This window comes from Seriola aureovittata, chromosome 24, assembly GCF_021018895.1.
Source record: "Seriola aureovittata isolate HTS-2021-v1 ecotype China chromosome 24, ASM2101889v1, whole genome shotgun sequence".
Classification (NCBI taxonomy): Eukaryota; Metazoa; Chordata; class Actinopteri; order Carangiformes; family Carangidae; genus Seriola; species Seriola aureovittata.
The window spans coordinates 6,225,780-6,246,469 of NC_079387.1; the positions used below are offsets into that span (position 1 = coordinate 6,225,780).

Sequence of the window (20,690 nt, forward strand, 5' to 3'; positions counted from 1 at the left end):
CCCGTTTGACAGTGTGACCTTTCACCTTGGTTTGGAGGGAGCACGGATGGGAGCACATGCTACAAACATTTGGGTAAGTTCAATTCATTGAAATATCACTAAACAACTATGAAAATAAGTAACATCAAATGCCTTTGTGTAGCTCTGCCATTAACTTCCATGTCATGTCTGGTCTCAACATTGAACACCTGTAGCAGCCCTCAGACAACAAACATTTTCATAGACTGTAAAAAGTATATCTAAGGAGGCATGACAGGTAACTACATTACACAATTCACAATAGTGCTTATTTACCAAAGGTAATGACGAGACAGTATACTATGTTGTTGTTGTTGTTGTTGTTGTTAGAAATCAGTGTTTGTGTAGTTATTGGTTGTTTTATTTTTGGAGCCTCTTTGTGTTTCTTCAAACATCCGGTGGAAGTTTAAGGGCACAACATTGTTTGTTTGTTTACTTACTAAAACATCAAAATGTAAAAATGTCCTGTATCAACATGTCTTTGTCTTCATGTGTGTGTGTCAGGGCTTGAGGCCGGAGAGGTGGGGCTCGTGCTGACCTACGCCGTGACGCTGATAGGAAACTTCCAGTGGAGCGTGAGGCAGAGCGCGGAGGTGGAGAACATGGTGAGGACGGAGCCGCCGGTCCGGGGGGGTCGAGTCAGAGCCGGAGGCCGGAGGGTCGGTGCGGGGACTCAATCAACCTCTTTATGTCCTCAGATGACCTCGGTGGAGCGGGTGGTGGAGCGCACAGAGCTGAAGAGCGAGGCACCCTGGGAGACCCAGAAGCGTCCTCCTGCCGACTGGCCCAGACTCATTCACATGCTGATTTTCTAACAGGTTGTAAAGTCCTTTTTCTTCATGTTTGTCCTCCTCAGACTCCGGCAGAGGGAGCATCCACCACCATCTACGCTGCAGTCGCCTCTGAGATGGAGGGAGTGGGGGGCTGTTACGTGTACAATGGCCAGAAGACGCAGTCCGCTGACCTTTCCTACGACTCTGAGCGCCAAACCGACATCCGACTGCATTGTATGTTAATATATGTAAGAACAGAGGCCTGTTGTGAAGGATGAGTTAGTACGATCTGAGTTTCCCCTTCTAAAAATCCAATTGGATTCTCCCACCTCCTGTTTGAAAGTCTGACCTTTCACCTTGGCTTGGAGGGAGCACATGCTACAAACAATTGGGTAAGTTCAATTCAATGAAATATCACTAAACAACTGTGAAAATAAGTAACATTTAATGTCTTTGTGTAGCTCTTCCATTAACTCCCAAGTCATGTCAAAGGAAATCATAGTAGTAGTAATTTAATTTGAATTTCTCTGTTGACTTTGAAACATGTTCACTGGTGATATCATTGATATAAAATGTAGGAAAAGGCAAAGAAAAATCCAAACAAAGAGGGGAAGACAGCCTGTGGTGCTTTAGGTAGAAAACTTTAAACCACAATTGTGTTTGTGTGCACTTGAGGTCTTCTCCAGGCCCTTTTCTCTGTTCATTCAGGAGCCTGGACACAAGACAGACTTGTATAAATGACATTGACAAAACATTATATTTTCTGACAGTTAAGGCTTTGCAGAAAACAGTGTGCATCTTTGCTTGTGCAATAGTTTGTTGCAATGGCATGAGGAGGACCAGCAGAGTCCAGCAGATCACTCAGGCACAGAGGCCTGATGTGAAGGATGAGTTTTAATTGGGTGTGTATCTTAAGAGGGGAACTCAGTTTAACACAAGATCTAATCAATGTGGTGATATGTATATAAGCAATAGTCACCAGCAGATGTGTGTCCCGCGGCGTCCGGTCTGGTCAGTTGGACCTGGGAGGGCGGAGCGCCAAAGAGGAGGTGGAGGGTTCCAGCTGCATGTGTGTAAATGAGCAAAAAGACTTAGTCTAAAAGAGGCATGTAAGCAAAGAGCAAGAATATACAGTATTAATGTAAAGATTGTAAAAGTTGATTGCAGAGTAACTGATATGAAGTTTGTAAAAATGTGACGTACGTGATGTGTGTTCCAGGCGGCGGTCAGAGCTGAGGCCTGCCGACTGCGCCGTGATCCTTCTGTGAAAAATGAAAATGGATATAAGGTTTACATATGACACACTGGTATGAATGGCCAAATGATATTTTTGCTAAATAGCAAGAGTTTTGCTGATTAATTGCAATGAATAATATAAAAAATTGAATAGAGCATGTTTGTTTTGTGATCCCGATATAATGAGAGCGCCATTACCTTTTGTGATGGGTGGCCGCCAGCTTCCGGTGTGATGGACATGTGAGCGCAAGGAGTGAAGAGCCGGAGTTGGAGCGGCGTGCCGGTCCTGGTCCTGGTCTCCTGGTGGCGGGACATCTGCATTCAAAGAAGACACAAGCACAAAGTCAAAGTGTAAGTCCTGTACATCCCAACGAGAAGAACTCAAGAAACTGTTTCATTTGAGCTGCTTGGAAGTTAATGGAAGAACACAAAGGCATTTGATGTTAGTTATTTTTGCTAGTTGTTTCGTGATATTTTTCGTGATATTGAATTGAAGTTACCAATCAGCTCCTGAAATGTGAGAATTTGTAGCTTTTCTTTGTCTTAATTTACAATAAACCGAGTATTTCTGGAAGCTGCAGATAAACAGTGTTTACCTCCAGCAGCTGGAGCTGCTGCGCCCAGACCTCCAGAGCGGGGAGCAGACTATCAAAGTCAGCCTGATCCGAACCAAAGGCGGCGGCTTTCCGTCCGTGCAGCCGTAACGGAGCGCTCGGATTGGTCACGACGACGCTGACCTCTGTCAATAGCTGGAATACAAAGGAAGTGATGTTCGGAAAGTAGATTTCAGAAAACAAACTCAGAACATGTCACAGACGATGAGCTTACATAGTGATAGTGGTCACAGAGACCAGCTTCTCCGGCTTGATCGGTGGTGTGTTCACTGCTCTGTCGTGTTGTCTTCTTTAGACCATCTGCAAAGACATGAAAAGGAAAAAGAAAGAAATTGATAATTACAAAAATCAAATATTGGGTTTTTTTTAATACCCAAACTCCAAACAGATTCCCTGCTGTTGTGATGTCAATAGAAATGTTCCTACCTTGTGTTAGTGTGTTTGTTTAATCCTTCCAAACGCCGCAGTTTGTGTTTGTAGAACTTCACTCCCTTGAGCGTCGGCCTAAACCAGACAAAACACGATCAGCCTCCACACTGATGTGACGGCACCAGCGCTCGTTTCAAGCAGGATGAACACACTCACTTTGTTTCCAGCTGCTGAAACAAACAGAGGCCTGTTGTGAAGGATGAGTTTTAATTGGGTGTGTATCTTAAGAGGGGAACTCAGTTAAACACAAGATCTAATCAATGTGGTGATATGTATATAAGCAATAGTCACCAGCAGATGTGTGTCCCGCGGCGTCCGGTCCGGTCTGGTCCGATCCGGTACGGTCTGGTCCGGGCCAGTCAGTTGGACGTGGAAGGGCGGAGCGCCAAAGAGGAGGTGGAGGTTCCAGCTGCATGTGTGTAAATGAGCAAAAAGACTTAATCTAAAAGAGGCATGTAAGCAAAGAGCAAGAATATAGAGTATAAATGTAAAGATTGTAAAAGTAGGATTGATTGCAGAGTAACTGATATGAAGTTTGTAAAAATGTGACGTACGTGATGTGTGTTCCAGGCGGCGGTCAGAGCTGAGGCCTGCCGACTGCGCCGTGATCCTTCTGTGATCAATGAAAATGGATATAAGGTTTACATATGACACACTGGTATGAATGGCCAAATGATATTTTTGCTAAATAGCGAGAGTTTTGCTGATTAATTGCAATGAATAATATAAAAAATTGAATAGAGCATGTTTGTTTTGTGATCCCGATATAATGAGTGCCATTACCTTTTGTGATGGGTGGCCGCCAGCTTCCGGTGTGATGGACATGTGAGCGCAAGGAGTGAAGAGCCGGAGTTGGAGCGGCGTGCCGGTCCTGGTCCTGGTCTCCTGGTGGCGGGACATCTGCATTCAAAGAAGACACAAGCACAAAGTCAAAGTGTAAGTCCTGTACATTGCAATGAGAAGAACTCAAGAAACTGTTTCATTTGAGCTGCTTGGAAGTTAATGGAAGAACACAAAGGCATTTGATGTTAGTTATTCTTGCTAGTTGTTCAGTGATATTGAATTGAATTGAAGTTACCAGGAACGTTTGTAGCATGTGGTCCCGTCCGTGCTGCCGCCAAGCCGAGGTGAAAGGTCAGACTGTCCAACAGGAGGTGGATGGATCCAATTTGATTTATACAAGGGGGAACCCGGATCGTACCAAGCGGAGGAGAGAACAGAGGGGTGTTTGGCTGCTGCCCAAAACAGCAGTTGTACAGGTTGTATGTTGAAATCAGCCAATCACATGAACTTTGAGGGCTGACAATGAGATGACATTCACCTGCCTTCAATGTATGTACATATTCTAATTACATATAATACACTCGTTCTGATGTTAGTAATTATTGATTATGGATTTAAAAAATGTATAAATCACATAGTAATATAGTAGTCGAATGCGCACGTGTTGGACAGGACGTGTTCGACATGCTGGCAAATATTCACATTTAGTCTTTGACGTCAGAGAGAGGAAAACATTTAAAGGAGTTTTTAACTTTAATTCTGTATTAAAACATTTAAAATCATTATATATATATAGAGAGAGAGAGAGACAGAGAGTTATATTTTTTTAATTTAAATTGTACTGCTTTGATAATATGAAACAACTTATACAATACTGTACATTTTCCTAAATCCCTATAAAGTAAACCATTTGTAAAATTCAGTGGATTGATCCAGTTCTCAGATTACAGATTTACATCCAAAAAAAATGAATGTACTAAAATACTAAAGCGCCAGATTTACAGGTCATAGAGAAATATTCCACATAACTTTACCCCACAGAGCTGATGTTTCCTCAGTACGGAGGAGAAAGAAAAAGAAACAAAGCAATTATCCAATTAAATGTATCTGGTTGCTTGCACAGCTTTGTGTGGTTTTTGTGTTTCTTGTGAACATCATTTAACCTTATTCTCATTATAACAATAACTTAAGTTGATGTTTGAAGTCCATTCTTGTTTATCAGAAACAGTAGTTAAAAGCAAAATGAGTTCAATTTTTTATTTTGTATCTGAGCCCTTCAAGGATTTCTCCTGCATGTTGGCTGAAGAAGAAAATGTAATCACACAGAGGACAGAGTGAAAGAAGATGAAAAAGATGCTGTTTTTGCATCTAAGTCAGTGGCTCAAGGGGTTAGAGGGCTACTCTATAGACTCTGAGGTGAGGAGTTCAAATCTCATTCGATCTTACTACTTTTTGGGACCAACACACAGAGGACAGACTGGAAGAGGATGAGAAAGATGCTGTGTTTGCATCTGAGTCAGTGGCTCAAGGGGTTAGGGCGTTACTCTGTAGACCCAGAGGTTGAGTGTTCAAATCTTGTCTGACCTCACTTCTTATGAGACTCAGTGTATTTATGAAGTCCAACAGCCAGATAATGGCATGAAATGTGAGAAAGAAAGGCGACATTTGTGTGACCAAATAGCTCAGGCTCTTAGAGGACTGCTTGGGAACCTCAAAGTCATGGGTTCGATTCCCGTGAGACTTATTTATGATTCTGACTAATTTATGAGGCCCAAGACCCAGAGTGAAGAGTGAAAAGCGCTCCGAGAGTAGTTCCGACAGCGAAGGGTGCTCGGTAGCGTGGTGGTTTGGTGTGTGTCACGAAGGTCGTGCAGGTGCGGTGACGGCTGGTTCGAATCCCCACGGTGGCTGGGGATCTGCAGCGGGAAGGAGCCAGGTGTGCTTCACAGAGAGATGCAAACAGAGGGTTATACAATATATAACAATAATTGGCTGGCAGTTTGCTAAAATTTCCAATAATGGGGGGGGGGGGGGATAAAGGGGGGGGGGGGTGCGTGAGGGAGCAGGGGGCGCGAGAGAGCCGTGGGGCCGGGGGGGAGCGAAGGGGGGGAGCGGGGGGCCAGAGGGGGGTGCGAGGGGGGGTGCGAAGGGGGGGAGCAGGGGGGGGCCAGAGGGGGGTGCGAAGGGGGTGTAGGAGTAGAGGCGACGCGCGAAGCGCGACGCGCGAAGCGCGTCGCGAGTAGCCGCGTCGCAAGAAGAGAGTATCTGGTGACGCGCGAAGCGCGTCACAGCGACGCGCGAAGCGCGTCGCAACTGTCTTCGCGCGAAGCGCGCCGCGAGAAGAGGGAAGCGAGAAGAGAGTAGAGAGAGGGGGGTGTAGGAGAGTAGAGAGAGGGGGGTGTAGGAGAGTAGATAGAGTTAATTTTAGTAGATAGAGTTAATTTTGTTAATTTTGTTTTTATTGCTTATATACATATCACCACATTGATTACATCTTGTGTTTAACATGTCAGGGCACACTTTCATTCTTAAAGTATATTTTTAGGGCTTTTTATGCCTTTAATGGACAGTACAATGGCGAGTGACAGGAAACGGGGAATAACATGCAGCGAAAGGCCATCCGATGCGGGACTCGAACCCGTGCCGACTGCAGCGAGGACTGTAGCATGTAAAAACGGGCGCCTGCTTAGACCACTACGCTACACGACATGTAATGAGCAGCATTTGACTAGTGTCTCACAGGATGGTAAAAGCCTGCTATATGACAACAAGTAGTTTTCTAAGACTTTTTTGATGTATTTGTTTGCAAATTTAAAGCAGCTTCTTACTGCATGACATTTGAAATATGTTAAGACACAAGTGTATCTGTGGAGTTCCCACTACTGAAGAATCCCAAACAGGTGTAACTAATCTACAATAGTGGTTTACAATTAAAAAAAAATAATGTACTTTACACATATAAATAAGATGTTATATAAGATTGGAAATGTGTGTGTGTGTGTGTCCCGCGGCGTCCGGTCCGGTCCGGTCCGGTCTGGTCCGATCCGGTCCGGTCCGGTCTGGTCCGATCCGGTACGGTCTGGTCCGGGCCAGTCAGTTGGACGTAGAAGGGCGGAGCGCCAAAGAGGAGGTGGAGGTTCCAGCTGCATGTGTGTAAATGAGCAAAAAGACTTAGTCTAAAAGAGGCATGTAAGCAAAGAGCAAGAATATAGAGTATAAATGTAAAGATTGTAAAAGTTGATTGCAGAGTAACTGATATGAAGTTTGTAAAAATGTGACGTACGTGATGTGTGTTCCAGGCGGCGGTCAGAGCTGAGGCCTGCCGACTGCGCCGTGATCCTTCTGTGAAAAATGAAAATGGATATAAGGTTTACATATGACACACTGGTATGAATGGCCAAATGATATTTTTGCTAAATAGCGAGAGTTTTGCTGATTAATTGCAATGAATAATATAAAAAATTGAATAAAGCATGTTTGTTTTGTGATCCCGATATAATGAGAGTGCCATTACCTTTTGTGATGGGTGGCCGCCAGCTTCCGGTGTGATGGACATGTGAGCGCAAGGAGTGAAGAGCTGGAGTTGGAGCGGTGTGCCGGCCGGTGCCGGTCCCGGTCCTGGTCCTGGTCTCCTGGTGGCGGGACATCTGCATTAAAAGAAGACACAGGCACATGTAGTGACAGACAGACTCTGTGGGCTGAGATGAGGGAGGGCGGGTACTCTGCCTGACATTTGAGCCGGCTGTGATGTGATCTGGTAGCGTTTGTGATTTGATGTTGAAGTTCCAAGTGGTCAGCATGCAGAGAAGAGAGCGAGCAGAGTCCATATGCAGCACACTTCCTTCCATGTTGTGAAAATACAGAGAAGAAAAAAGCAGACAAAGCGGCGACGGGCTGAATTTAAGACATAAGAAAGCTTGTAGAGAGACTTTTCCTCTGAAGATGAATGAGAATGTATAAAAGTTTAGAATAAAATGAAATGAGTGGTGTGAATTTTGTCCTGTCCCCGTTTGAGTCAAAGTGTAAGTCCTGTACATTCCGATTGTAATTGTAATCTGATATTTTGTCATTGGTAATTTTTAGAAAGAAGTGTTATTTTTATTGCCTTTGGCTGTATAATTTTTTTAATTTGAGCTGCATGGGTGAAATATACAGATAAGAGTGAAGCGACATGACTGATGTTCTGTTCTGAGTGAGAAAGATTGAAGAGCTGCCACATGAAATAGGAGTTAATGTTCCCACACATGTAAAGTGGACTCATGCACAAGCAAAGATACACAGTGTTTTCTGCATAGTCTTATCAGAGCATGTGTGGTGAACTGGGCTTGCTAAGTTAGCTAAGTGTGAATAATTTGGTTATTTAGAATTTGAGAGCACTAAGTTGTGATTTTCTTTGACATGACTTGGAAGTTAATGGCAGAGCTACACAAAGGCATTTGATGTTACTTATTTTCATAGTTGTTTAGTGATATTTCAATGAATTGAACTTACCGGAATGTTTGTAGCATGTGGTCCCGTCCGTGCTGCCTCCAAGCCGAGGTGAAAGGTCAGACTGTCAAACAGGAGGTGGACGAATCCAATTGGATTTATACAAGGGGGATCCCGGATTATACTAAGCGGGGTAGAGAACAGAGGGGTGTTTGGCTGCTGCCCAAAACAGCAGTTGCACAGATTGTATGTTGAAATCTCAGCCAATCATATGAATCATATGGCCAACAATGAGAGGACAGACTGAAAAACTTTGAAAAGATAATTTCATTGTCTCTGGCCTAGTAGCTCAAGACTGACGCAGCTCTGATCGGATACTCGCCTCCAGGGCCCTCCACAGCTCTTCATCGGCATGCTGCCTGAAAGGATCCAGGTTCTTCCTCACGGTGTCGGTGAACAGCACCGGGTCCTACAGCACACGGAGCGACAGACGCGCTGAAACCACAAGCTGCGCTTCCTTCGCATCCCAAACATCCTTCACTTCAATAACAGCTGCATTACACCGCAGTAAAGCCACTGTCATTACAAGAGTCTGAGCCAAATACCTCTGTCCACCTGGACTCCCGGACTCCATCCAGAGAGCGGAGGTTCAGCACCTTGATGCAGCTGAGGTACAGCTGCTTCTTGGTGCAGGAGCTGAAAGCTGCCCAGACAGAGAGAGAGAGAGAGAGAGAGAGAGAGAGAGAGAGAGAGAGAGAGAGAGAGAGAGAGAGAGAGAGAGAGAGAGACAGACAGAGACAGAGAGAGAGACAGAGAGCGAGAGAGACAGAGACAGAGAGACAGAGAGAGACACAGAGACAGAGAGAGACACAGAGACAGAGAAACAGACAGAGACAGAGAGACAGAGAGAGACACAGAGACAGAGAAACAGAGAGAGACGAGAGACAGAGAGACAGAGAGAGACACAGAGACAGAGAAACAGACAGAGACAGAGAGACAGAGAGAGACACAGAGACAGAGAAACAGAGAGAGACAGAGAGACAGAGAGAGACACAGAGACAGAGAAACAGAGAGAGACAGAGAGACAGAGAGAGAGACAGAGAGATTTTTTTTTTTGATTTTTAGAAAACACATTTATTTTCTAATAAATAGAACAATATCAACAGAACATAATCCTCAGACAAAACAACCAACATGGTTTATAAAAATCTCATAAAAACACAGAGTTAAAAATCAGCTTCCCCTCAACAATAGAACAGAGAGCTGCAGTGAAACACCACTGAGACAGAAACCCATCAACATTATTCATGAGTAAGTAAAATCTGAAGTCTGCTGTGATTCTGGCTTTCACCAACGACTTAAACACTGACAGCAGCTCCCCACCTGAAACACCTTCTACTTTGTTCTTCCTGCTTTTATAAATGGACAGTTTAGCCTGTCCCACTACAAAGTTCAACAGCTGCCACTTCTTTGCATTTTCTTTTTTGTAGCCAGCACCAAAAATAAAAGCAGTTTCACACAAACTCTCACCACAGTTTAAAAACAAAGTTTTCAGAGTCTCAAACAGAACTTCAAGTCTTTTAAATTTTAGGAAAGAGTGAAAAACAGTTTCTGTTTCCTGACAGAAAGGACATTTAAAAGACACTGTGGGGTTGATCTTATAGACCAAGCTGTTGACAGCCAGCGCTCCCTGCAGGATTCTCCACTGCAGATCACCTGACCTCGTTTAAAGGCGGTTTATAAAACAGCCTCCACACCGGTTTACAGCGATCCTGCACCTTTAATTCCCTTCTCCACACATTGTCTGTTCTACCACTCAACTTTCTCTTGTTTAAAGCTTGTACACAGTATTTATACAGAGCTTTCCCATTGAGCATGTAGAGGTCTGCAGGTGCAGCATGTTTATAGACCAACAGTGGTCCAGTCAGTCCAGTGTGGTCTATTTTAAGACCCAGTTCAGGAAAAGGGTCCGTTCCATCAGGAGTGTCTATTCCAGAACAATAGTCCTGTATCATTCCTGATTCTTCTTCACTCAGTCTTTTAGTCCATGTGTTTAAAATGTCTCTGGTGTGACGATGTGACCTCAGGCCCAGTAGAGAAGCTACTGCCTCTTTGTTGTAGAGTCCTGGACCTGCAGCGTCCACTATGTGTCTCAGCTTCACTGTCCCAGCTGAAACCAGACGCTGGGTGAGACCAGGTCTACTGTTGTCCTGAACATCCAGTCTGGCCCTGTGGATTAAAAAGAGTCCATGCTCTAAAAAGTCCCTGATAAAATGGATTCAGATCACACACACTGACTGAGTTCAACAATTCTAGATCAACTTTCTATCACAGCCGTGAAATACATGTAGGAGTCCACACATAAATAAATACAGACACTTGTACAGTCACACCTCAGTAAAACAGCTGATTACACGGAGTCACTTCAATAATAACATTGCTCAATTCTAACAAGCATGTTGAAAACATTCAAAACCCGTGAAGGTCGACCTCTGACGTCAGGACGCCGTCTATGTGGATCTCTCCCTGCGGCTCAGCCAGGCGGAACAAGGCCGACACCAGGGAGCTTTTCCCGGCGCCCGTTCTCCCCACGATCCCGACCTGACGCAGCGGGAACACACGGACATGAAACCGGCACATGCACTGACATCATGTGCGTAAACTCACGAGCTCGAAACCGGCCGTCACGTCTCACCTTCTCGTGCGGTTGGAGAGTGGCGCTGATGTCTCTTGAGTTCACCCGGTTGAAGGTCACCGGTCCTCGGCTGGGCCAGTCGGCAGGAGGACGCTTCTGGGTCTCCCAGGGTGCCTCGCTCTTCAGCTCTGTGCGCTCCACCACCCGCTCCACCGAGGTCATCTGAGGACATAAAGAGGTTGATTGAGTCCCCGCACCGACCCTCCGGCCTCCGGCCTCCGGCCTCCGGCTCTGACTCGACCCCCCCGGACCGGCGGCTCCGTCCTCACCATGTTCTCCACCTCCGCGCTCTGCCTCACGCTCCACTGGAAGTTTCCTATCAGCGTCACGGCGTAGGTCAGCACGAGCCCCACCTCTCCGGCCTCAAGCCCTGACACACACACACACACACGAAGACAAAGACATGTTGATACAGGACATTTTTACATTTTGATGTTTTAGTAAGTAAACAAACAAACAATGTTGTGCCCTTAAACTTCCACCGGATGTTTGAAGAAACACAAAGAGGCTCCAAAAATAAAACAACCAATAACTACACAAACACTGATTTCTAACAACAACAACAACATAGTATACTGTCTCGTCATTACCTTTGGTAAATAAGCACTATTGTGAATTGTGTAATGTAGTTACCTGTCATGCCTCCTTAGATATACTTTTTACAGTCTATGAAAATGTTTGTTGTCTGAGGGCTGCTACAGGTGTTCAATGTCGAGACCAGTAAGATACTTTAATAGATGCTGACAAAGTAAATCATTTTTGATTTTATTCATTTTTATCCATGTTTTGAGCAGAGATGCTCATCATGACATCTTCCTTTTGTCAATGTTATTTATACACGTTTTCTGTCCAGGCTGCTGACTGAAGAGAGAAAACGGGCCAGAGAAGACCTGAAGTGCACACAAACACAAACACCAATGAAATGTGGTGTCAAATTCCTGACTAAAGAACTGCAGACCGTCCTTCCCTCTGGACCCTTTGTTTTGAGTTTTCTTTGCCTTTTCCAATATTTCCTATCAATGATATCACCAGTTAGGATGTTTGAAAGTCAACACGGAAGCTTGAGCATGTGGGGCTAACTCAGCCTGCCAAATTAGCTAACTGTGAATAATTTGGTTATTTTGAATTTGAGACTACTCACTTCTGATTTCCTTTGACATGACATGGAAGTTAATGGCAGAGCTACACAAAGGCATTTGATGTTACTTATTTTCATAGTTGTTTAGTGATATTTCAATGAATTGAACTTACCCAAATGTTTGTAGCCCGTGCTCCCTCCAAACCAAGGTGAAAGGTCAGACTGTCAAACAGGAGGCGGTAGAATCCAATTTGATTTATAGGAGGGGGAACCCGGATCGTACTAAGCGGGGTAGAGAACAGAGGGGTGTTTGGCTGCTGCCCAAAAAACAGCAGTTGTGCAGGTTGTATGTTGCGATGTCAGCCAATCATATGAACTTTTAAGGGCCGACACTGAGAGGAAAGACTGAAAAACAATGAAAAGATCATTTAATTGTCTCTGGCCTAGTAGCTCAAGGTGTAATAATCTTTCTTCTAAGGAGTCTAAGATTGGTGGTTAAGCTCTAACAGGACTTAGAAGTGCTGAGAAAGATGATTCTTTTCACCTCTGACCAAGTGGCTGGGTTGGAGGGCTACTCTACAGACTGAGAGGTTGTGGGTTTGATTCTCACTTGATCTTAATACTTTTCAGAACAACACCCAGAGGAAAGACTGAAAAGCTTTGAGAAAGACACTTGTTTTGTCTGGCTTGGTGGCTCAATGGGTTAGATGCACAGGAATTTTGAGGCCATGGGTTCAAGCCCAGGCCAGTCCATGAACTTTCAAGGCGAAACTACTGCAAAACAAATATTTTTAATTTTGATACTTTAAGTATATTTTACCGATTATACATCTGTACCTTTACTTAAGTAGGATTTACACTGTGGTATCAGCACTTCACCTAAAGTAAAGGATCTGAGTACTTTTTCCACCCCTGCAGAACAAGCCCTACAGGTATTTTATTTACCCCTGGATGGATGTGGTCCACCTTGTATTCAGTGTAATGCAAAATAATTTAACCTATAGCACAGATTATTAGAATAACACAGGACACATGAAGATCTGAATTCTGCATAAAACACAAAGAAAGACATAGTATCTGTATGTACATTCAAAACTTTATTATGGAATACAGTGTAGAAAGCGTTTTCCCAGTCAATGCAAATGGCCTGCACAATATTACACAGTGGAAAACAAAACCAATATATAACCCACAGAAAAAGATAGAAAGAAAATCCTGCTTCCTCTTCTACTCTACTGCCCTCTGTTGGGCTTCGAATGAGCACCCTCTGAAAACCACGGACCCACCCCACTGCACCCTCCATATATATATACTCATCATTTCTTCACAGATCTTACTCCATTAGATGCATCAACAGAGTGAGAGGTCACGCTGTATTTCTTTCTGTAATGTTGAGATGATGACAAATCTTTAACATGAGCTGACTGTATGAAGATGAACGGGGGGATTCTTGCCTACAAGCTTGAATTTACCTTGGACTAATATTTGATCCCTGCTTTAACATCCTTGCCCCGACTCGCTCTCAGCTCTCGACGGTGAACGCCTATTATCTATATACAGACTCCAGTGCTGTGCCTCTGAGGAGTCAAGTGTGCGTTGATGGCAGAGAGGTGAGCATGCCTGAAGGGACAGGAAGACGAAGGAGGGCGGGAGGGGAAGGGAGGTACTGGGGGAAGTGAAAATCCATTATATATACAGACTGCCTGCCTGGCTGGCTATCCATCCGGAACTGCAAGTCATTTCCTCTCTACCTCACTCTCCTTCCTCCTTCCTCCTCCCCCTCCTCCTCCTCCTCCTCCTCCTCCTCCTCTCAGCACTTCACCTGTTCTAACAGCAGAAAGCAAAATGATTACAAAACGAAAGAGAAACCGCGTCGGCTTACAACTGGACGAAACACCAGACTGAAAATGACAAAAGCACACACACGCAGAGATAATCCAATCCCCTCCCCCATCCCGACTTCACACATTTTTCCATCTCCCTTCCCGCTCCCTATAACCCTCACCCCCATAACAGGCCCTTTTCAGAAAACACAAATAACATGAACCCAACAAAAAAAAAGCAAAAATTAAATAGGGTAATGTCTGAAAGCCCCGATGCATGAGGGTTTTTAACACAATATATTTCAGTGAATGAGAATCAAATACAAATAGAGATGAAGCCAGCCCCCCTCCTGTAGCTTCAGGAACGTAGCATGGTATTAAAAAAATAATAATAAGAGAAATGACAAACACACTTAAATTCCAAAATCACAGATCTCATTTAAATGTGTATTTTACATGATATCAAAGCAGAGCCTGTTCATCTAGATTTATATATATTTTTCATCATTGTTTGAAGTCACGTGATCACGAGAAGATACTAAATGTACAATCTTGCTAGAATGACAATCTATACGTGAGAAAGGATCTCAAGAGAGAGCAGCGTTAAGATCTTGGTTTTTTTTTTTTTGTTTTTTTTTGTTTTTCCAAATCCTGTTGTCATTGTTGTCATGCACTACATAGGAACAGCTAAGACTTGAGCATTACTTCAGCAACATTACACGCAATTTAAAAAAAGGACTTTACATTGGCTGATTTTTTTTTTTTCTCCGTTTTCATTCTTTTTTGAAAAACAAAACTGGAAACGATAGAGAAAAACTCTAAAATAAAAACAGCTCATTCAGAATACATAGTTACTACTGTCGTCATCAACATATTCATTATCATCAGCATTTCCAAATATCCTTAAGAGCCTTGTGTGACTTAACACAGCCCAGCTGTCGTAAGAATGCACAAAGAAAAGAGGATGGAGGGAGGGATGAAGAAGGAGGAGGGGAGGGAGAGGAGGCTCACTTATACTCCAGTGTAGACTGTAGAGTGAGTGCAGTAGTGGTGCAGTAGGAGGGGAATCACTGGGCCTCGTTTACAAAAGTCCTGTTGCTTGATTTAAATATATTTCATTCTATGATCATTACAAAGAACATGATAGAAACAAATGAATATGTCTACATGTTGAATAATGTTTTGAAATGACTGATTGATTCATCTGCAGGCAACCAGTTCTTGTAAACGAGGCCCAGGTTCAGCGTGTGCCTCTTATCCTACTGATCAGTGGTCAGATTTGCCTACACTAAATCCACAACTAAAACTTTCCCAAGCCAAAAAGAAACCCCAACTATACACTGGCCCTGAATCAGTGTGGAGAGAACCCACTTCTTTCCCCTATGGGTGGGTTTGTTTTGATGCACTGGGCGGGGCCTTTTTCCATACATCAGCAGGCCCAGACGGAGCAACATATAAAACACCCTTTTTATTTTTTAATTAAAAGGGGTCTTGCTCCAATAAAGTGAACAAACTTGGTGCAAACTGGCTTGGCCACAGTGTCCGCCCAGGCGAGAATGAAAGAAAACCCCTGGCTACAGTCGCTCCTTATGCTCGTAACTGACTATTTCAGTCACTCCATGATGTTAGCCACACTGCCTTTTAGAGACGTGGGACTAGTCGGAGAGGGTGGGGGGATGGACGGGGGGTGGATGGGGGGTGGGGGGTGCATGATCTGTGGGAGGAGATGTTCATGTGTGTGTGTGTGTGTGTTTACATCTGTGTGTGTGTGTGTTGTGTGTATGAGAGTGTGTATGTACATGTGACATTCTCCTCAGTTCTGCAGCTGCTCAAAGAACTTGTAGGTTGGGTTCTCGTAGCCGTTCTGCTGCATCTTAGACAGGTGGCGCTCCTCGGGGGTGACGGCAGCGTCCACCTGGAGGTGAGCCAGAGAGCAGGTGGGGGGTTACACACATGAACACTCATAAAGTGCACATAAATAAAGAAACAAGGCTGACCCAACTAACGTATTCTTTTGATTAAACGGCTAATGAAAGTTGTGAAAGGATAAATGAGGATAATTAAAAAAGCACAGAACAAAATTAATTGGCCTTAATCTAATTATATTTAGTGAGTATTTTCTTCCTCAGTGTACCATTCCTGCTATACTTTTTTAGACTTAAATGAAACAATAATACAAATCTACACCTACATCAGTATAAGTGCTGTAGTGACAGGCAGCTTGAACTGACACGTGCATGCGCAGCATGACGCTCACGCAGCAGATTGACTGCCATGCAGAACAGCTTGTACACAGCTCACACAAACACAGGTCAGCTGTTTCTCACCTCGATGACTCCGTGGTGGATGGAGGTGTACTGCTTCTTCCTCAGCATCACCAAGGTGATGACGATCACGGTCGCTATGACGACACCTCCAACCATCAGGCCGATGATAGCACCCTTGTTGGAGCCGACGTCCTCTGCAAAGAAGACCTGAAGGGCAGACAGATGATCCGTCAGTCACATGGCAACAACCAATCACATCCGGCAGAGTTGAAACCTGGATGATTTTAAAATCATCATGTCTAAAGGACTTCTAATTGTGTCGTTGTGTGTTTGTGACACTGTTGAATAATGAGAGCAGCTTTAGTTTTCAATACAGCGGGAGAGTTAACTGTGCTTGGTTTGGTTTTGATGTCACTTCCCTCAGGGAGACAATAATCTCTTGTAGCTGCTGCTACCTGCAGCTCATTTACTTCTGTTTCTTCCTCATTTTCATTTACACATTTACAAGTTGTTCTGCAGCACTTGCTTTGTCTAATTACATCATGTATTTGTCTTTGTCATTTTTAAAACTCTACAGTCATTACATCATCAGATCATTACAGAGTTGAATTTAGCTTAAAAAACAACTGCTGTGCTGCTGCTTAACAAAGACGTTACAGAAACACACATAAACATGACAAACACTGTAAATTGACTTATTTTTAAGGGGTATTTTGCTGGTGTAGACTTTAATTTCTTCCAGTGGCTGTCAGGTGATTTACAGAAAACAGAGCTTAACACAGAGAAGCAGTGATGCAGCATGACTCAGCTCGAACACAACACAATACTAACGATTTAAAGAAATTCCCACAACCAGATGAAGGCTTCAGATTCTCTGTTGCAGATCCTGCTGCTCTTCTTACAGTAAAAGAATAAATAGAAGCAAATGGCGATTTTTGAAGGGAGAAAAACAAGTCCTGATGTCTCCAACTATGTGGACGTTCCTGTCAATCGGCACAAACTTCACAACACAACTAAAGCATCTTGACATTTCAATATGCCTGCTTGTGTCAATGAGTGGGGGCTTAATTTCAGGCTGGTGAGCCTCCTCCACAATAATCCCACAGGACGCTGATTGGGGGTAACAGTGAATATCAAGCTGAGTCAAGGAGGCAGCCTGACACACTGACTGCTCCTTGTCAATGTAAGAAATGTGATATGTAATAAAATGTAGGGATTAAGGGATTAAAGCCTTTAGGTGAGAGGAATAAAGTGTTTGGATTATAATTTGACTGAGGATGGATTGAGGTTTTTGTGCTGGTATTACAATATTGGATGAGATTAATGAATGAATGCAGAACTGGGTTGGAGCCTTATTATGTTTAGCACAATAACCTGTAGCTGACCAGTGAAATACTTACAGATATAAACTGCACAAAACTTAACTCTGATCAGAGGACAGTGGATTTTAGAGCAAGCAAGCGTGACGCATGCACTATCGTGGTGTCTCCATGGACACCTGTCTCCATGGTGACAACCTTGGGAGTTTACAAGAAGGACAAGGAAGTAGAAACATGGACCTGACTGTCTGTCTGTGTGTGTGTGTGTGTGTGTGTGTGTGTGTGTGTGTGTGTGTGTGTGTGTGTGTGTGTGTGTGTGTGTGTGTGTGTGTGTGTGTGTGTGTGTGTGTGTGTGTGTGTGTGTGTGTGTGTGTGGATGAGAGTGCAAGTTTGCATGCGTCAGTAAATGCATCTTCATTGTTCATGTGTCTATTTCTCTGTGTTTAATAATTAACCTGTGTATCTACTCAAATCAGTGAGTTTCAAATGAGTCTGCACATCTGCGCTGTTTGTGTGTGTGTGTGTTGGCTTACCAGTTTCTGGTGGTGAACTTCATATTCAGTGCTCTGTCTGTCCTCTGTCTCCATCCGCAGCTCAGGAATAGCTTCCATCTTCATTCCAGTCACTGGCAAGGGAAGGAAAAGTACTATCTATTATAGATGGTGACACTCAGCTGCTTTCTCTCCCTCACACACAAACTTGCTCAAATCAAGCTCACTCGCTCAAGCAGGAAGGACAGCAGAGCACTGGGTGTAACAGCATGGAATGAATATCACTAATATAGTACAGCATATGCAGGATGCATAGACTCTGCAGCAGCATCACAAATCTCCTAACACCTGCAGCTGGTGCCTTAATGGAGGTCAAGCGGAGTTGGCTGTGTGCAAATAATGGCTGAGAGAGGCAGAGATAGTGGGGAAACATTTTCCTGACTTTACTGCAAGTCTTATCATGGATTTGAAGAGGAGACCTGACTTAACCTGAATAAATATTTTTTCTTACTGGAAGCTACTGTTACAAAGTTGTTAATAAAATGAACACAGAATTGTAGCCATGAACTTAGTGGTGTTTGATTGATTATCTATTATGACCTGCATATGTTCTCAAGACAATGATCATTAGGAAACCAGATAATGTGATTTATTGGCATATAACAAGCATTGATAATGAAGCACATATACTGGTACTCCTTCCTAAAAAGGCACGTTTTATTGTGGGCCTAGAAACTGTAACCAACAGATTTATTAATGGTTAATAAATAATAATATACTCCTGCTACTAGAAAAGTACTACAATACTTTTCTATATATCTAGATTTATATTTCATATGTGGCAGAGAAACGGGTACAACAGGGCCTCCGGTACTGCCACCAGAGGGTGCATGCCTTCAACAAGAGCCATCTTTACCTATATGCAAACACTGATAAGGGCCTTTGAATAAAGTGCTTGTAAACACTTATAGAGGTGGTAATCTGGCAACCTGGTAGGCAGGGTGTGACAGAGTCAACAGGATATTATGGGCCGTAAACCCCAACCATCTCATTTCTAACAGCATATCAAAAGTTAAAATCACAGCACTTCTTCAACAATGGCACCAACCTGGTCGTGTGGGAATGCCTCTGTCAAGATTAGGGCGAGAGTCCACTGGCTCAACTAGAGGGAGAGAGAGAGAGAGAGAGAGAAAGTTTCTCACAATTGAGTTTTGACAATTGTGCAAAAAGTCAAAAAGGTAAGCAATGTTCTTCATGCCACAGGGGCCAAAAGCAGAATGTTGCCTTGTTTGGGTGTAACTTTAATCAACCTTGAAGCAACCAAAGTGTAGCTGCTGCTCTTTGACAATGTTATCAGTGTTATCAACAGTCCAGTGCGTCAGTGAGTACCCTGGTTCTCAGTGTTGGGCTGGTTGAAGATCTCAGGGTGGATGAAACCAACTCCTGCCAGGCCTAGAGTGTCTTCCTGGGGCAAGAGGTCGGTCTGGCCGTCTCCCAGCTCCTGGTCGGGCATCAGGGCGTCGTTGCCGTAGCTCACCCTCACGTCTGTCTGCAGGTTGGCCAGCTGCTGGGCCATCTCCGCCTGCTCCCTCTGCAGGAGCTCTGGATGGACGTGATCGAGGAGACAAAGAAGACAAAAGGAAGGAGGGACAGAAGAGGGACAGATGTGGAAGGGAGTGTCACTTCATTTATCCAACTATTATCCAACTTCTTGTATTTAGTTGCTTTCAGTTAGTTTCATCATTAAATGCACTGTATGATGAAAATATTGCTGATGATAAAAGAAGGAAACATTTCTTTGGTAATTAGAATAAAAATAGGAAAAGTGAAATTTTAAAGTTGTCAGTGTGTTTATAATTTCTACTAAAAGGAAATACTACACCCCATGCAAATGTTTCTCTATCAGAAGGGATGAACAGCCTCCAAGACACGTTTAGCTCAATTTTTCTTATCGACCCGCTGCCTAGTAATGACTGGATGGTGCTCTTACTTCTGTATATGTGTGTTCCTGTGTTTGTGTGTGTGTGTGTGTGTTTTGCTGGGCAGCACAGGCTGTGACAGTCTCTGAGACAGAGACACAGATGGCTGCGTGACGCACGCAACTCCAATAAACCCAAAAACCTAACAAACGCAGGGGCAGGATGGAGGGAGGGGAAGGGGATTTATCTTCTCGGCAAACAGTTTCATTTGACTGAAGAATTAGGCCAAATGGCTCCAATGCCCTTATCAACAAAAAAAAAATTGTATTTTTGGGGGCTGGAATTTGGAGCATTCAATCTCTCTGTTACATGTAGCACAATCAGGACAGTGTGTCATCCTCTATCTTTCTCTCTCTCTGATGCCAGGGTCAGCACTCACACACTGAACTGAAGACATTGAAAATTCATATTAACAAGATGCAATGACTTTTATTTTCTTGTCTCCATTATCTCTCGGCTAAAAACCCCTGTCCATCTTTCTTGGCTTCTCTTCTATGGTTATATTATATTTGCCTGCACGTTTTAAAGGCTGGGGTTTATGCTTTTTAGTTTCTAATGTTAACTGGATTCTATTTTTGACCAGAGTCTCAAAATGACAAACTCACCAACTTGGTCCTGGATGTCGTCGGCCACGCCAGGCACCTTGTAGAGAAGTCCCAGAGACTGGTTCATACGCTCCTCAATGACACGCAGATGGGTCAGCACCTATCATACACACACACACACACACAAAACTTGCAATAGCTTTTCTTCTCCT

General features: G+C 43.7%; 3 protein-coding genes and 1 long non-coding RNA gene across 5 annotated transcripts in view; 1 reads left to right on the forward strand and 3 right to left on the reverse strand.

Moving 5' to 3' along the window:
* Window positions 1-236: 236 nt before the first annotated feature.
* On the reverse strand, window positions 237-2,953 carry LOC130165645 (uncharacterized). The gene is made up of 7 exons (XM_056371092.1): window positions 2,939-2,953; window positions 2,841-2,850; window positions 2,624-2,738; window positions 2,226-2,342; window positions 1,995-2,053; window positions 1,771-1,854; window positions 237-1,018 (listed from the first exon to the last, which is right to left on the reverse strand). Exons 1-7 carry the CDS (start codon window positions 2,951-2,953, stop codon window positions 705-707), a joined length of 714 nt encoding a protein of 237 aa, XP_056227067.1. The 3' UTR covers window positions 237-704.
* Window positions 2,954-3,067: 114 nt separating this feature from the next.
* On the forward strand, window positions 3,068-4,973 carry LOC130165179 (uncharacterized). Its single transcript, XR_008826749.1, has 2 exons — window positions 3,068-3,728; window positions 3,877-4,973. It is a non-coding gene; the product is annotated as an uncharacterized LOC130165179 (long non-coding RNA).
* Window positions 4,974-9,382: 4,409 nt separating this feature from the next.
* On the reverse strand, window positions 9,383-11,834 carry LOC130165178 (ATP-binding cassette sub-family C member 4-like). Its single transcript, XM_056370184.1, has 3 exons — window positions 11,246-11,834; window positions 10,977-11,138; window positions 9,383-10,882 (listed from the first exon to the last, which is right to left on the reverse strand). Exons 1-3 carry the CDS (start codon window positions 11,246-11,248, stop codon window positions 10,751-10,753), a joined length of 297 nt encoding a protein of 98 aa, XP_056226159.1. The 5' UTR covers window positions 11,249-11,834; the 3' UTR covers window positions 9,383-10,750.
* A 1,296-nt stretch (window positions 11,835-13,130) lies between these two features.
* The window catches only part of appa (amyloid beta (A4) precursor protein a), a 33,822-nt gene continuing 26,262 nt past the window's right edge, over window positions 13,131-20,690 (reverse strand). For both annotated transcript variants that reach the window (XM_056370303.1, XM_056370302.1), the window contains 6 exons: window positions 20,539-20,638; window positions 19,344-19,556; window positions 19,063-19,116; window positions 17,997-18,088; window positions 16,205-16,351; window positions 13,131-15,792 (listed from right to left, as the gene is read on the reverse strand). In XM_056370303.1, the coding sequence (XP_056226278.1) occupies window positions 15,691-15,792; window positions 16,205-16,351; window positions 17,997-18,088; window positions 19,063-19,116; window positions 19,344-19,556; window positions 20,539-20,638 (708 nt within the window). In that variant the 3' untranslated portion in view covers window positions 13,131-15,690. The remainder of the gene's footprint in view (window positions 15,793-16,204; window positions 16,352-17,996; window positions 18,089-19,062; window positions 19,117-19,343; window positions 19,557-20,538; window positions 20,639-20,690) is intronic.

Bases quoted from the DNA above. Each gene is read 5' to 3' on its own strand.
- LOC130165178 (XM_056370184.1), bottom strand. The intron at 10,883-10,976 runs GTGAGACGTGAC...CCGCTGCGTCAG, and splicing joins CTCTCCAACCGCACGAGAAG to GTCGGGATCGTGGGGAGAAC.
- LOC130165645 (XM_056371092.1), bottom strand. The intron at 2,343-2,623 runs GTAAACACTGTT...CTTTGAATGCAG, and splicing joins AGCAGCTCCAGCTGCTGGAG to ATGTCCCGCCACCAGGAGAC. The intron at 1,019-1,770 runs GTGACTATTGCT...CATACAATGCAG, and splicing joins CGCGGGACACACATCTGCTG to TCGGATGTCGGTTTGGCGCT.